General features: G+C 41.3%; 1 protein-coding gene across 10 annotated transcripts in view; it reads right to left on the bottom strand.

Annotated features, from left to right (window-relative positions):
* auts2a (activator of transcription and developmental regulator AUTS2 a) overlaps nucleotides 1-14,088 on the bottom strand; it is a 224,219-nt gene that overhangs the window by 161,794 nt on the left and 48,337 nt on the right. Inside the window, exon 1 of one of the 10 annotated variants that reach the window (XM_025065803.1) lies at nucleotides 2,940-5,675. The exons of the other annotated variants lie outside the window; for them this stretch is intronic. Coding sequence (XP_024921571.1) covers nucleotides 2,940-2,996 — 57 coding nt within the window. The 5' untranslated portion in view covers nucleotides 2,997-5,675. Of the gene's footprint in view, nucleotides 1-2,939; nucleotides 5,676-14,088 lie in introns of those variants that run through there. 10 annotated transcript variants of the gene reach the window in all.

Genomic DNA, 14,088 nt, shown 5'->3' with positions numbered 1-14,088 from the left:
AGTCTGGTTTTGGCTTTTATTTTACTTTCATAGTGGTTTCACAGTGTAGCAGTAATCATGCCTGCCCTACAAGAGGGTCCTGGGTTTGATTCTGAAAGAAACCACAAATCCCTAATGGCGCCTCCCATGGGAACCTGTGTGTTTTGCAAAGATGTCCCACAATTAAGTTCTCTATTGGGAAACAAATAAGAGATGATTTTTTTTATATCCACCTCACGAGTTCCTGCTCAGACACATGGGAAAAAAAACCCAAGTATCGTCCACTAGGAGCCAAAGATAAGTGTTTGTAACAGATTGTGTAAAGATACAACAGATGCAGTCTTAACTATCTTTTCATTAAAACGCACACCAAAGTCAAAGTGGCAGCATTTCCAAATCCATCCCACTGTGCGCAGACATCTTGATGTGGGAGAGTCTGGACTTCACTGGCCACTCAGAGGGCAGTCAGTCTGCGTTAAATTGAATTAGCCCAGTGTGAGTCAGATCAATGTACGCCCTCTGTTCATCTGCTGTGCCAAAGTTAGCCTAATGGGGGGTCCTGGCACTGGTAAAGAGAACTGAGAGCAATGAGAACACACACACACACACACACACACACATGCATGTGCGGAGAGAGAGAGAGAGAGGGAGAGAGTGAAAGACTTCAGGATTGTGTTCGCTTTCCACTGAGAGGAATGTAACCCACCTCTAGTCTCGTCCTCTCATACGCTCTTGCCTGAATCACAAGCCCACACACAGGGGTAGCAATTACCCTTTTTCCAGACTTGAATGACCCTGGGCTGTTGACCCATAATCCACCTTGTTCCGTGTCCTTCTCACCCTTTCACTTCAGAGATCTGGTTGGGAGATTTTGGCGCAGGGCGGTGGGTGGACGGGCACTCACTCAAAAATCGCAGCATTTGTTTAAGGTCATTTCCTCTTCGCCTGCTGCTGGGAGCCCACCTGTCAATCATGCGTAATCACACAGAGACTGGCTGCTCCAGAGGCAACACAGCTGGGAGCAGAAAAGCAGACGGATAAGCCCTTCCCTTCTAACACAAACTTAGCTTTCACCCCAGACCCCTGTAAGCCCTGACATATCCCGCGTGTGTGTGTGTATGTGTGTGTGTGTGTGTGTGTGTACTGTCTGTGGACTCAACACACGGACCCTGAACAAAACAGACAAGTAGAGAAAAGCCAAGAGTGATTCGGAGAAACACTCCTCCAATTGTTCTAAGCCCCTAACATGGGAGACATTTCTATCTCAACACAGCTGAAGACAAACCATGAGACATCACAAGTGGAGCACAATAAGACTGTTTTCACCTGGTTTAATAAGACCTAGGATTTCCAGTAAACATGTCTGTCAGACAGAAGCTACACATGGGCAAAAGCTGACTTTTTTTCCTCCTTTTTTAAAATAATTAACTAATAATAAACTAATTAAATGTATCAGTATAATTAATAACTAATTACAAATAACTGCAGTCCAAACTCATTTGTAACCAAATCATAAAATACAACTGTGACATGATTAATGTTGACATTAAATTTAAAATAATAGGTTTGAAAGTAGTTTGAGATCATTAAAAGGACAGGTAAAATGAAATTATTTACAAACTGCAGCGCAGCGGTGGATTAACACACTTCTCACTTATGACTTACGACATATGTTAGTAAAATGAGATAAAACCAGAAGTTCAGGAGAACAAACACGTGACGTCACAGTGTCTTTGTTTTTAAAAAAATGTCTGCCTGAATGAAATGACATAAAACTATGGTACATACTATGGAAACAGTTTAGAAAATGAGTACGTATAAGTATTAAGTACAACTATCATAAAACCCATGGCTCAAAAACGATCAAGATACAACCAAGCTACCTCTAGAAATAAAGGATAAAGCAAAAAATAGGTCAAATTCACCCAAAAGAAAAAAAGAAGTTTAAAGAAGTCTAAAATAGAATACATTCAGACCAAATAAGGCCGAGGTCATTACAGACGGACACTCGCTGAGCCACCATGATGTGTGCGACTGTAATCAGGGTTCTGGCTCGCAGTGTTGTCTGTAAGGTGATAGCTCCCCTGATCCTACAGGGCAGACACCTGACACTGGCAGTAGAACACGATCAGTTACATGAGCTCACCACCAAAGTGTTAGTCTAGACACCAGAAACACAAGGCTTGAATAATATGGTCAACAGGCGGCCAGTCAACTGAGAAGATGCTGACGTCCGGCCGGTAAATGTCTATAAACGCTGCTGCTTGTCTTGTCACTATTTGGCATGAAATCTGAAGGTACAACTGTGTAAATGTTCTTCAGTCTTGTATCCAATAGAGAACTTGGAAAAAAAACAGCCTTCTGTTAGCATCGCAAGCCCAGCAGCAGGATTAGCAGCTAATTTAGTAAAGAAAAAAATAATAATATGAGAAAATTGTTTAAGCATAACTCAAACATAAACTATTTATTCTTTATCTTTCATACAGTTGTGTTGACGGTCAGTCATGTGACTGGAGTTGCTAAAAAGTTAGCCACAGGGGAGCAGCAAAGCTAAGATTAGTCACGACAGCATGACACAGTGGAAAATCTAAACAAAAACAATCAATTCACACTGAATACCTCTGCATATTTGGTGAAATTTTGCAATAAAAAACCCACACATTCAGGCACTTGGTTCACCCAACATGAATAATAGGAACAAATTTAGATTTCAAGCAAGAGCAGCAAAGTAAATATAACAGCCATGACTTGGCATTAGCTGCAGCTACAGTTTTTAACTTTCCTTTTTGGTTTTCTTTAAAATGAATTCTGTTTTACAAGGAAAATCAGTGTCACCAGCTAGAAGTCAATGCTCAGAGGAGATAAATTAACAAAAGAAAAGTATAATTACCAGCATGTATCATGAAAAGCCAAGAAGATTAACAACATTAGAAAAATAATAGTGGCCAAGACCTACTTACCTTTTCATTTTGGTTTGGGTACTTGAATTTGACACAGAACCAGCTGGACTTGATCATCCTTCCCCTGCTCTTTCTCACTGAGTCAGTGTGCTGCAGTGGAGACGTCTCAGTTCTCTTTAAAGACTGGTAGTAAATATGCAGCTCTGTGCCACTGAGAAGCCTTGGCTACTTTATCCTATCAGGCTCTGAGCGTCTGTTCTGTCTCACTCTGCCTCCGACTCCAAGCGAATGAGGCAGTTACTGCTTCTTACGTTGCCTCGTCTTCGTGGTGTGGTCTGGACGTGTGCGTGTGACAGAGTGCGTGTCTGTATGTGTTTGTGTAGCTTGGCAAGTTTGGAAGGCTGACAGAAGAGCTCCTCAGATGGGCTTCAGCTGTGTTTAGCCGCTGTGGCAGATGCCAGCGGAGAGAATGTTTTCCTTCTGAGTGGGCAAACTCTTCAGACTCAGGTCCCGCCCCCTCATCCTGCCCTGTCCCTCTTTACCTCTGCTTTCTTCTTCATCTCTGTCATTCCCTGTTTCTTATTTATCCACCCATTTACCAGCTCCACATCCTCCTGCACGGCTCTTTTTCCTGTGTTGTGTTTGGCTTTTCGACCCAGACCTTATTAAACCATCTCCTCTGTTTACTCTGCTCTTGCCTCTCCCTGCCCTCTCCACAGTAACTACTGCTGCATGTTGTTTTTCTATGTCCACAGAAAACAACACGGATGCTGCGCGACTAAGACGGCACCACACAAAGGCCGGTCGATGCACATACGACTGAAGAAAGGTCAAACCACACTAGCCACCAACACTTTTGTATAGTCTAAATATCAACAAAGATATACTGTCGTCATTGCGCTGAACTCCAGATGGAGTTCTAGAACTCCACCTTTAATAAAATGTCCTAAATGTCCTCCATTGCTCATTTCATAATCATTTTGGCATTTAGATTCCAACTGAGAATAGAGAAATAGCTCCAAAAATAAAACAATTTAGTATGAAGTTACAGCGTGGACGAGTGAGAAATATTAGCTGTGAAAGTCTGTGCTGTAGGTAAATTATCTACTGCACTCTATCGTCCAAGCAAACCATCACTGATCATTAAAACACCATGGATATTTAGCCATTTAGCTAATGTAAAAACACGGGCTTGTTATGGTAGAACCTCAGTTAAACTATACCTTATACCATTTCATACATGAATAAATTGAAAATATTCAAACAATAGCAATGGTACGGACCGCAGGATTATACAGGAAGAGAAAAAAACCAAGATCTTTAAAATCAATTACAGGGTAGCTGTTGATTAATCACTTTAGAACATGAATAATCACAATTATAACGACTAATCGCGATTAATCAACATTCCTTCATATCACAAAAATACGTATTATTCTGAATTGTGACTGATCTAAATGATGGAATTATCCATATGAGAAAATAACTCAAATCCAACCAAAAATATATAATAAATATAAACATCTTCATAAAGTTGGTGAATTTTTAGCAATTTAGCGTGCAGCTTCTAGATTGGGTCCTCAACAACCTTAATCAGTCTCACAATCCATTTAACAACAGTTAGTTACTAGGCTTCACTGGGTGAGGCTACACACACAGCCTGATACAGCTTCCTGGTGTATGTACGGGTGTAAATGTCTGCTGGCTGGAACAGACGTCTGTATTCCACAGGAGCTGATCAAATACAACGGCTCTATGGCAGCTTATCAGAGGCAACCACTCTATCAATGCAGTCGGAAGCACCGTGGATTTTCTTCCTTCTGCTTTTGATCCCAGCAGTGTACTCTTGTCAGGTGGGTTTAACTTCAGCAGTTGGTCTCATCAAACGGAAAACAAACAGCAGGTTTACTGCTTGGTGTTTTTCTTGTGGGCTGGTTGTGTTTTACAGTGTAGGAGGCTGAGCGTTGTTTAATCCACTTGTGTTTTCTTCTCCCAACACTTTTTTTTTCTATTATCTGTTTCTCTGTCTCCTCACTCTCGCTCACAGCTAGCCCTCAGCGATGTAACCATAAGTGTCAGCTTGTCATCACACATGCCTGTGCTGGGCCCTTGTGGAACACAGTAACACAAGAGCTTAGGAACGCTGAAGAGAGAAGCTCAGGGTGTGATTTTACCACTTGCTGGCAATTACACAGCTAGTGTGAAATCCTGTTGGATCGCTGGTTAAACAATTAGGCATAGTATGTAGAAAGATCACATCAAAATAATTAACTCCAGGGGAAGCAAGAGAGAAATTAAACAAGGTCGAAGGGTGCGGTTTCCACCAGGTTTTATCTCTAGGCCAGAGAGGCAGACGAGGAAGAAATGTTTTGTTTTGTGCTCCAGGGGGAAATATCTCAAAGGTACATGTGGTTTGATGAAACGTTACCTTCAGAATTTTCCTTTTGAATTCCTCCGTCCCACAGGGCTGAACAGAGAAGCAGCTCAAAAAAAAAAAAAAAAACCACAGCCCTGAAGCTGCCTGTCTGCTCAGGCATTTTCCTGCCAGGGGCTCTGATCCTCCTGAGTGTCAACACAGAACCTTAGAGGGTCTGAGTGTGTGTGTGTGTGGGGGGGGGGGGGGGGTAGACAGCCTGTGTCTTTATACTTGGTATCTGTGGCTGCACATGTTTAGTGAGGTGTGTCTTTCTGAATGACACCAGGGAACAATAAACCCTGCTAATTTCATCTAATGTATTTGTTTGTCTGCTTACTTAAAGCGACAGAATCCTCTTCCTCAAACACACACACACACACACACACACACACACACACACACGTGCCGTGCATGCATAGATTTGCTTTTCCAAATGCACAGATGTTAAACAGACCTAAGAGTGATGATGTACGTTTTTCATTATAGTCCAGTGATTTCTTGTATATGATGCTAAGGTATTTTACAGTACTGTGTTAATTAGGGATGTCCGATAATATCATGCGACCGATATCATCGGCCCGATATTAGCATATTATGTCATATCTTTAAGGAGTATTTTTTTTCTTCGATAATGAAAATCCGATAACGCAATGTCTGCGTTTTGCCAAATGATCAAAATGCCAGTGCTCTAAAAATAGTTTGGGGGATAAACGGCTGTATATTAATGTGAAAGTCACTAGATGGCAGCATGTAATTAATCTCATACTCATACAGTGGTTAAAAATCTAAATAAATAAATATTACCAGGCCTATATCGGTATCGGTTGACATTGTAATCGGAAATTAAGTGTTTAGACAATATCGGCAAAAAGTTCATTTCTATCTGTATAGATAATGTATAATATCTGTAGTGATATTGTATCAGGCAGGTGCAGACATTTACTTGAGCCGATTCCAAACATTCTTCTTTTTCAAGTACAGTACCATATCCTAAAGTTTAAAACAGACAAGTGATAACATGAACTCACTCAACAGAGGTCACTGTTGTTGTAGTACTGCAACATGTAAATTAAGGCAGGGAGTATCTCAGTTTGAGTATTTTGAAGAGCCTTTTAAAATTCTCCTGCTGCACTGGTTCAATACGTGCTGGCATACTGAATATGGAACTCGTGCTACTGAACAGCCCTTTATTCATAAAGTACACCACAGGTTAATGCAGCCTGCGGTTAGCTCTGTGTGGAGGTAAAAGGCAGAGAGAGTTTCCAGACAGGCAGACTTCATGGCTTTCAGAACAATGTTTAACACACTCCTTATGCTGTGATTCATGGAACTGTTCTAAATGGTGATGCAGGTATGACATGCTTCCAGGTTTGGAAGTAACCTCTTTCTGGCATTCTCCACAAATAATGTTTTTTTGCTCTTTATCTGATTTGTTAAATCTGATCCATCTCCAATCAATTAGAGAATCTTTTTTTTTTCAGTTTTCCCTGAGGAGAATCAAATGCTTTTTTTTTTTTTCAGTTTTCCCCGAGGAGAATCAAATTAAAGCATGGGGTAAAATGTATTTTGTATTTCAATACTCGGTTTAAAGGGTATAGGTGTGCACAATTTCAAAAATCCATATATCAGCAAGGTCTTTCTGCTGCAAAAAACTGTATTTATCTTAATTGCTTTTAGATGCTATGACAAGCTAACACAGCTAGCTATAGCGCCTGACATCAGCAGGTGAAGGAGGGACAGCTCGGAAGTCTGGAATATGAAACAATTTAGTCTGAATCTGAAGAGTAGAAGGACCTGGAACAAAAAGACTGATAGTACTTGAACCTCTTCTCCTCTCCGCAGTAATACTGCACAGTCCTGGGGGCAGTGGCCCCGACATGCTATGACAGAGTGCACGTTTCCTCTCTTCCTCTCTGTGGGCTTTATTGGCGAGAAACACAAAGGCCATTTCCTGCTCTCCACACAGAGAAATTAGAGTCGAAGCTGATGGGCAGATAATACCAACTCTCAGTCCCATCTAGGCCACAGCAAGGAAATCACGTTAGCTACTCCCTCCTCCGGCTGATACTGGGGATTATGGCACAAGGTTCCTTTGGTACAATTGACTTTCACTGGAACACACCGAGGCTTCTTGTACTAAGATCTGTTAGGTGCTGCACAGCAATGAAATCCACAAACCTGTGTTAAACAGGGAACAACAGGGCCTGTGCAAAGAATATTGCATCTTAGAGTAAACGTGGAGGAAATCCCACACGACTTATTGTGTTGCAACTTGATTTGAAATTCAAATCGAGTTGTCTGTGCAATGTTACTGATAAGAATTTCATTTAACAATAAAGACGCTTCTTTTTGTGTAAACCAGAGCCCGTTTGAGAGCCATTATTGGTAAACTAAACAACAACATGAGCAGTGAGCGGTGTGAAGCTGTGCATGTTTACAAGTGGTGTGACGCGTGTTTGGGATCCTGCAGAGATAATTGAAAGTAAGGGTCCAAAGCAGAGTACAAAAACAAAGCACAGAAACAGTCTGTCATTGACAGAAATGCACACACACGGCTATGTTTGTGTAGCAAATACACACAAATATTAAAGGTTCCTTGTGTAAGTATATGGTAAAATATTTAGATATCACAGAGAGAGAGAGAGGGAGAGTTTTTGCTAACAGCAAGACAACGTAGCATCACTGTCTTCCATTACTGGGTTAAGAAAATCTTTAAAATATTAAATAAATTTCCAGTTCCCAGCAGAAAAATAAATTGGTAACAGCTGCGAGGAGCAATTTGTGTCTTGCCCAAGGGCACATGGTCGTATAGACTAGCAGAGTCTGGAATCAAACCCAAAACACTCTTGATGGAAAACCACTGCTGTGCTATGTGAATGTGAAATATAATGTTGTTTTTTGTAATCAGATTTTATTTTCTTTAATAAAAATGATCATCAGGGAAGATAAAACTTGAAAAATGAGCGCCATCTCCTTAAAACCAGCAGGTTGTCCTACACACACACACACACACACACACACACACTACAACAGACAGGAGCCTGTTTGGACAGGAATCCGGTTGTGATGGGAAAAAGTAAGACTCCGGAGAGAAACAGGCAATTGGAACAGGAGGGGAAATGATTCCATGTCCCAATGACTTTCAGATGCATGAACCGATGCCAACGTCATGAAGTCTGAGTTCACCTCCTCCTGTCTGATCGCCTTTGCACGCATTCAGCCTCTCCTGTTTTCTATGAGAAGGGAGGCCGCAGAGCCAGCTGTCTCAGCACAAGTTGGTAGACGGATAAGATGAAAGCAGGAAACGGAGATAAACACAGACTAATTGCTCACAGAGACGTGGGACGGGGTGAGCGGTGGTGGTGTGCTAGTAACAAAGGCAAAGATTTAGAAAAAAATCACTTTGAGTTAGCCGCAGTTGGCCTGATGTATGGTTGACTGATGCTAGCCAGATCTGTGAAATCTTTTACATGTGCGTAGAAATGGATGACGACACCGTCTCTGAATCAGTACTGGAATAATAAGAAAAATGATTTAAGGAGCACATTACAGAGAAGAAGGAGCAGATGAAAATCGTAAAGTCGGTAAAAAGTGAGGAACAGACCTGCTGGCAGGGCTAAAACAACAAGAACAGAAAAGTTGCTAAATTCCTGATTTCACGTTTATTTTTCTCAGACCCTTTATCATGATAACCACACAGAAAGAACAGGCCTCCGACCTGTAATACCAGACGATAAACCTGTTTTGGCAGTACTTTTGTTTAGTTTTAGAGTTTAAAAAAGTCTGTCTTTGATCAGCGTGGATTGCAAGATAGAACGAGATTTTAGAATTTAGCATAAAAAAAGTATCAATAAATACTTTTTGGTAATACTTTGGTCCACTCACATAACAGATTTCATTGGATTTCCATTTTGTATCGCAGTTTAACGATCCTGGAAGGTATTCCTTTAAAAACTGTACTTTTCAGTGTACTTCAATACAGAACGCATAGACACACATGCACACACACTTTTTTCATCCTAAAGTCGTCCACAATAATTTCTGATGAGAGGTCAGTATAAGTTAAACTAAGCCAGATGTGAGACTGAGTTTTGCGAGTTGTGAAAGCTGAGTGGAAACAGAACACGAGAGTGTTAACGGGTCAGCTACAGCGCCACCACTAGACATGAACTTCTCATTATCATCAGCATAGCGAAACAACATGTTTTTTTAGCTCTGTTTTTTTTTTTTAAATCTCTTTTCCTTTTTTGTATGCATATGTACTAGGACTTTACTGTTCCCCCACCAGTTTAAGTTACAATGGAATACAGAGCTTTTATTTCTTGGAAAACAAAGCTAACAAACAACAGACACATGAACTGCACCACACTACAGACATGGGCGGGTGGCTCAACTGAGAACAGAACTGATGACATCACTGGATGAAGCTCTAACTGAGTTGCATTCATGTCTACTACTATAGGTCTATTTCCACTAATGAATTCATTTAAATCCTCAGATGACTTGACTGCTGATGAACAGAGACATGTCTCCCTGCTTCAGCTAATTAGTCTCTTTGTCATTTATTAATTTACTACAGGATTTCCACAGTTTACATTAAAGCCCTAATCCAGTGCATCTTTCTGCCTGGTACCTGTGACATTTGTAACAACAAATCTAATCCACCCTAATCTAATCCTCCGTAATTACACCTGCTGCATGTGCAAGAAATCCCTGCGGAATATCATTTAACTGTCAAGAATTCCACACGTGAAATTATACACAACCTTGAAACTATAACAATCCACGCTAGCCTTTCACTGTGAAGGGAAATAGCGTTTCATTTATTTTACACAAGGTAAAAGTGCAGTTGATGTTTTAGTGTTTCCCACAGGCACCTGCAGTCAGCAGAACAGCAGCAGTGGCCATTAAGGTCTACTGAAGTGTTTCCATTTCATTTACTGACATCTTTAGATTTGATAACCCAGCTGGCGCGGAGACAAAGCGATTTAGCTGTAAACACATCACATTATTGTACATGTGTAAACAGTCACTATCTCTGCACTCGGACCGGTCGCTGTCAACAGTAGATATGAAATACATTCAGACACTATAGTTGATAATAACACAACCAGTGGATCTCCCAAACACAGGGAAAACATGCACAAATTCATGAGATCCCACCAGCCATCAAACCACTGACCCTCCTGATGTAAGGCAGAACCACTATCCACTTCCAACTGCGGGGCCTGGGTAAAGAATAGACTGGAAACATGTGAAAGAAAAACCTGCTAATTATTACGTGTCAGAGACACTGACACGTAATAATTAACGTTTATGCAATTATCTTTCACCTACAACTTCAATCTTTGGAGAGAATTACAGCATATAAACCAGGGGTAAAAGACCAATGAATACACTGTATATATGTGTGACCACAAACACGGCCACTAGTGTACTAGCTTGTCTTTTCAAGTGTTGTAAGGCCACCGCCACGCAGCAGGAAAAGTGCTTGCTCTCTAACACTTGTAAGCACCGCTAATAAAATGTATTTAGTGGACCTCTCTCTGTGTCTGTTTTTTATTTGGGCTAAAGGATAAGTCAGCGTGGTACCAGAGCATAAGGACCTCCAGGCTATAATGCTCAGGATACCAGTAAAGTGAGGAGCCCTGCTCATTTCACTGGCCATTACCACAATCCACACCGGGGCTCTTATGTGGTAGCAGCCCCATTAAGAACTTTGAAACATGCCTGAAATATAGACTGGCTCCCATTGCCAACGCTCTATAGCTACAGCCATTACTGTGGATTGGTGCATGTTGGGTCACTACTCTTTGAGATGGGTGGGTTGTACAAATTATTGATCTTAACCTATGAACCGAGTGTGCACCGCTGACAGGGAAAATGCATCAGGGGAGGAGGATGGATTGTGAAATGAAGAGGGAGAGCGATAGCCTCCGACTCGGGTCATCGTTGTATAACTCATCTCCGCAACAGACCAAAATATCACAACATGCTCGCAAACGCAGCAACGTGCACCTCGCCTGCTCCCTCGCACGCATTACACCTCCCCTGCTGCTCGACTTGTTTCTCGCTGAGGTTCATGTGTAAGTGCAATGTATAGCTGGAGGCGAGTCAGCGAAGCAGCAGATTCAGCATAAAGGCATCAAAGCAGGAATCTGTAGCCCAGCTCTTAGCAGGTCAACTCCAGGAGAGAGCAGTGAGGCAAAGACACTTCAATCAAGGTTAATGGCAGCTTTGAGGAGAGGACTATCAAAGTGATCTAAGGCTGGGCTGAGAGAATGAAAGTAGATCCTATTAGAACCGCCGTATTGATTGGTGTGAACCCCAACCTTTTGTGAAACGATGAGCCTGTATTTCAAAAATAATGACAGATGCTCTTAACACCAAAAAATATGGGGGACGCGTTCAGGGCTCCTGTTTAGACGTCACGAGTCCAGAACAGAGTGGAGCTACAGAAACTGCACTAACACTGAATACACTGCATGTAGTGTTTGTTTTGGATTGATGATAGCATCATGAGCTAAATTAGCAGCACATTCTTATTATCCAAAAAAACAACATGTGGATGTATGGTAGAGTTTTTGGACATACAGTGCTTGTTATTTGGCTACATGTTAAAATGTCCTAGTAAATCAATATGATTAATCTAAACTAATTGTTAATTGATTATTGCTCATTAACACACATTGATCAGACATGATCAATGCACCGCTTCTTACTTCTTACGTACTTTTACTATTTATTAGTATTTATTGCTGTTTCTTGTTATTTATGTATTTTTGTATTTTGTATGTTTACTGTAGCTTGATTGTTGATTGACTGACTCAAATTATAAGTTGTCTGGGACAAAAGTGTCTGCTAAATGTATTGTAATGTAATGTAGAATTGCCCAAACAATCAAAATTTCACAGGCTTCCTGCAGGTCCACGGACCCCCTGTTGATAACCTCTTCTTCACACAGGAGAAACACATGAAGAATTCAGCTAAGATGAAGCAGTCGGTCTCCGTGGAGAGGTTTGATGACTTCTGAAGGACATTAAGAGGAGAAAGCGCAGCATAGTTCTAAACTGTTCGCATGAACCACAACCTTCCTGCAGCACAAACATCACTGCAAGAACACAGGCTGTCAGGGAAACAAGGAACGTGTTACAACGTCACAGTTTCACTGCACAAAGTCCACAGACAGCCTGTAATTATTATAGAGTTTTAAACCTGAAAAATGTGTTCATTAAAGATGACGAAGTGTCTGCAGGCAAAACTGGAATGTTTGTCAAAAACAGCAGTGCGTGACGATTTCCCACTATTTATAAAAGCTATTTATCTGGTTGGATTCAAACGCAGTTGTACTGTTGTGTGGAAAATAAATAAATAAATATATGTATATATATTATATTATATATATATATATATGTAATAAACATGAGAGGTGAAAGACAAACATCAGCTCAGGGGTGAGAGTCAGAAGACTCCTGGTTGTAAAATCAGTACCATTCTCCTGAAACTCCAGGCATTCTCCTGTACTAGCAGCAGAGGGTGCCAACACATCATGGAAATATGTGGGGTGGCCACTCCACATCAACAAGTCTGGTTTACTCACCCAAAAAATAACAGACAAATAAAGATGGACGGATACTTGACCCAGAGTTGCTGTGCTGTCACCACTCACTTTCCTTTTTTTTTTTTTTTTTATCTTTCCTGGCAAACAGTGCCTACGAGGAAGTCTCGTCTAGACGGTTTGTGTTTGTGCCAGGAAATCAAAGGAGAATGTCGGCTTTGAACACTTAAATGTTGAGGTAATTGAGAGCTTGGTGTTTATAATGAACTACATAATGAAGCTGCATTAGGACTGTGTGTTTATGTACAGTCAAATGAATGCTGTTTCAACAGCCTTCCTCCAGGAACACTCCGATGTGAAGACGTATGGATTCTTCTGGAGGGCTCCACTTTTCTCAGATTTTTATAGCTTCTAACATATGAGGCCTGGAGTGTGGGTAAATCACAGATGGCTGTTTCCTTCTCTCTGCCCCGGGGTGACAGGAAAAAACAAGCAAAGACTGCCCACGGGGGCAAAGAACTGGCACTGTCAAAACAACAGGGAGAGGAAAGAATAGAGGAAGGTCTGGCCTTCCCTGTGGGTTCATCACTGAAACCATCTCCATCTGCTCATCTGGGCCAAATCTGACAGTAAACAGATTTCACTCTGTTTTCAACTGTATATGAAACCGAGGACGCTTCATGGCAATACAGCCATGTTCTTGGAATCCACACCACTAACTTGTTCACTTCACTGACTTTCATACATTGATTGTGTTTGGCAGACGGAGACCCTGGTGTGGCTCTTTTTTTCCTCTCTCTCTCCTCTAAAGAACACCTTGCTTTTTTGGCAGCACGGTCTAAACTCCTTCAGTTGGTCTGTTTCCTTTACCCTGGCCTGTCAGGTTACAATTCACATCAACACAGATTTCCACCCGGGAGCCATGCTTGAGTCACACTTTCTCACATCAGCCACATCTAAAAACAGAGGGGCAGAAAAGTCTGTGTCAAGGACACTGGCTCTTGTCACCTTCTCACTTTATATCTGTCTGGATATAAGGGAGTTGTTTTGTTTTTTTCTCAGTTTAAGGTTGTGCTGTCTGATGTGAAATGTGATGAAAGCCATCATTTCATGAATGTATTTTGCAGATATTGCAGACTTTTGTCTTATATAAAGAAATCAATATGAAGCCAACAAGCCCTGGTTTTTATCCATCCAGCCTTTATAGCTATCCCTTAGAAGATGCTGTTTCCATG

This window comes from Cynoglossus semilaevis, chromosome 19 (assembly GCF_000523025.1).
Source record: "Cynoglossus semilaevis isolate Cse_v1.0 chromosome 19, Cse_v1.0, whole genome shotgun sequence".
NCBI lineage: Eukaryota > Metazoa > Chordata > Actinopteri > Pleuronectiformes > Cynoglossidae > Cynoglossus > Cynoglossus semilaevis.
This window is presented reverse-complemented; position numbering and strand designations above follow the sequence as displayed.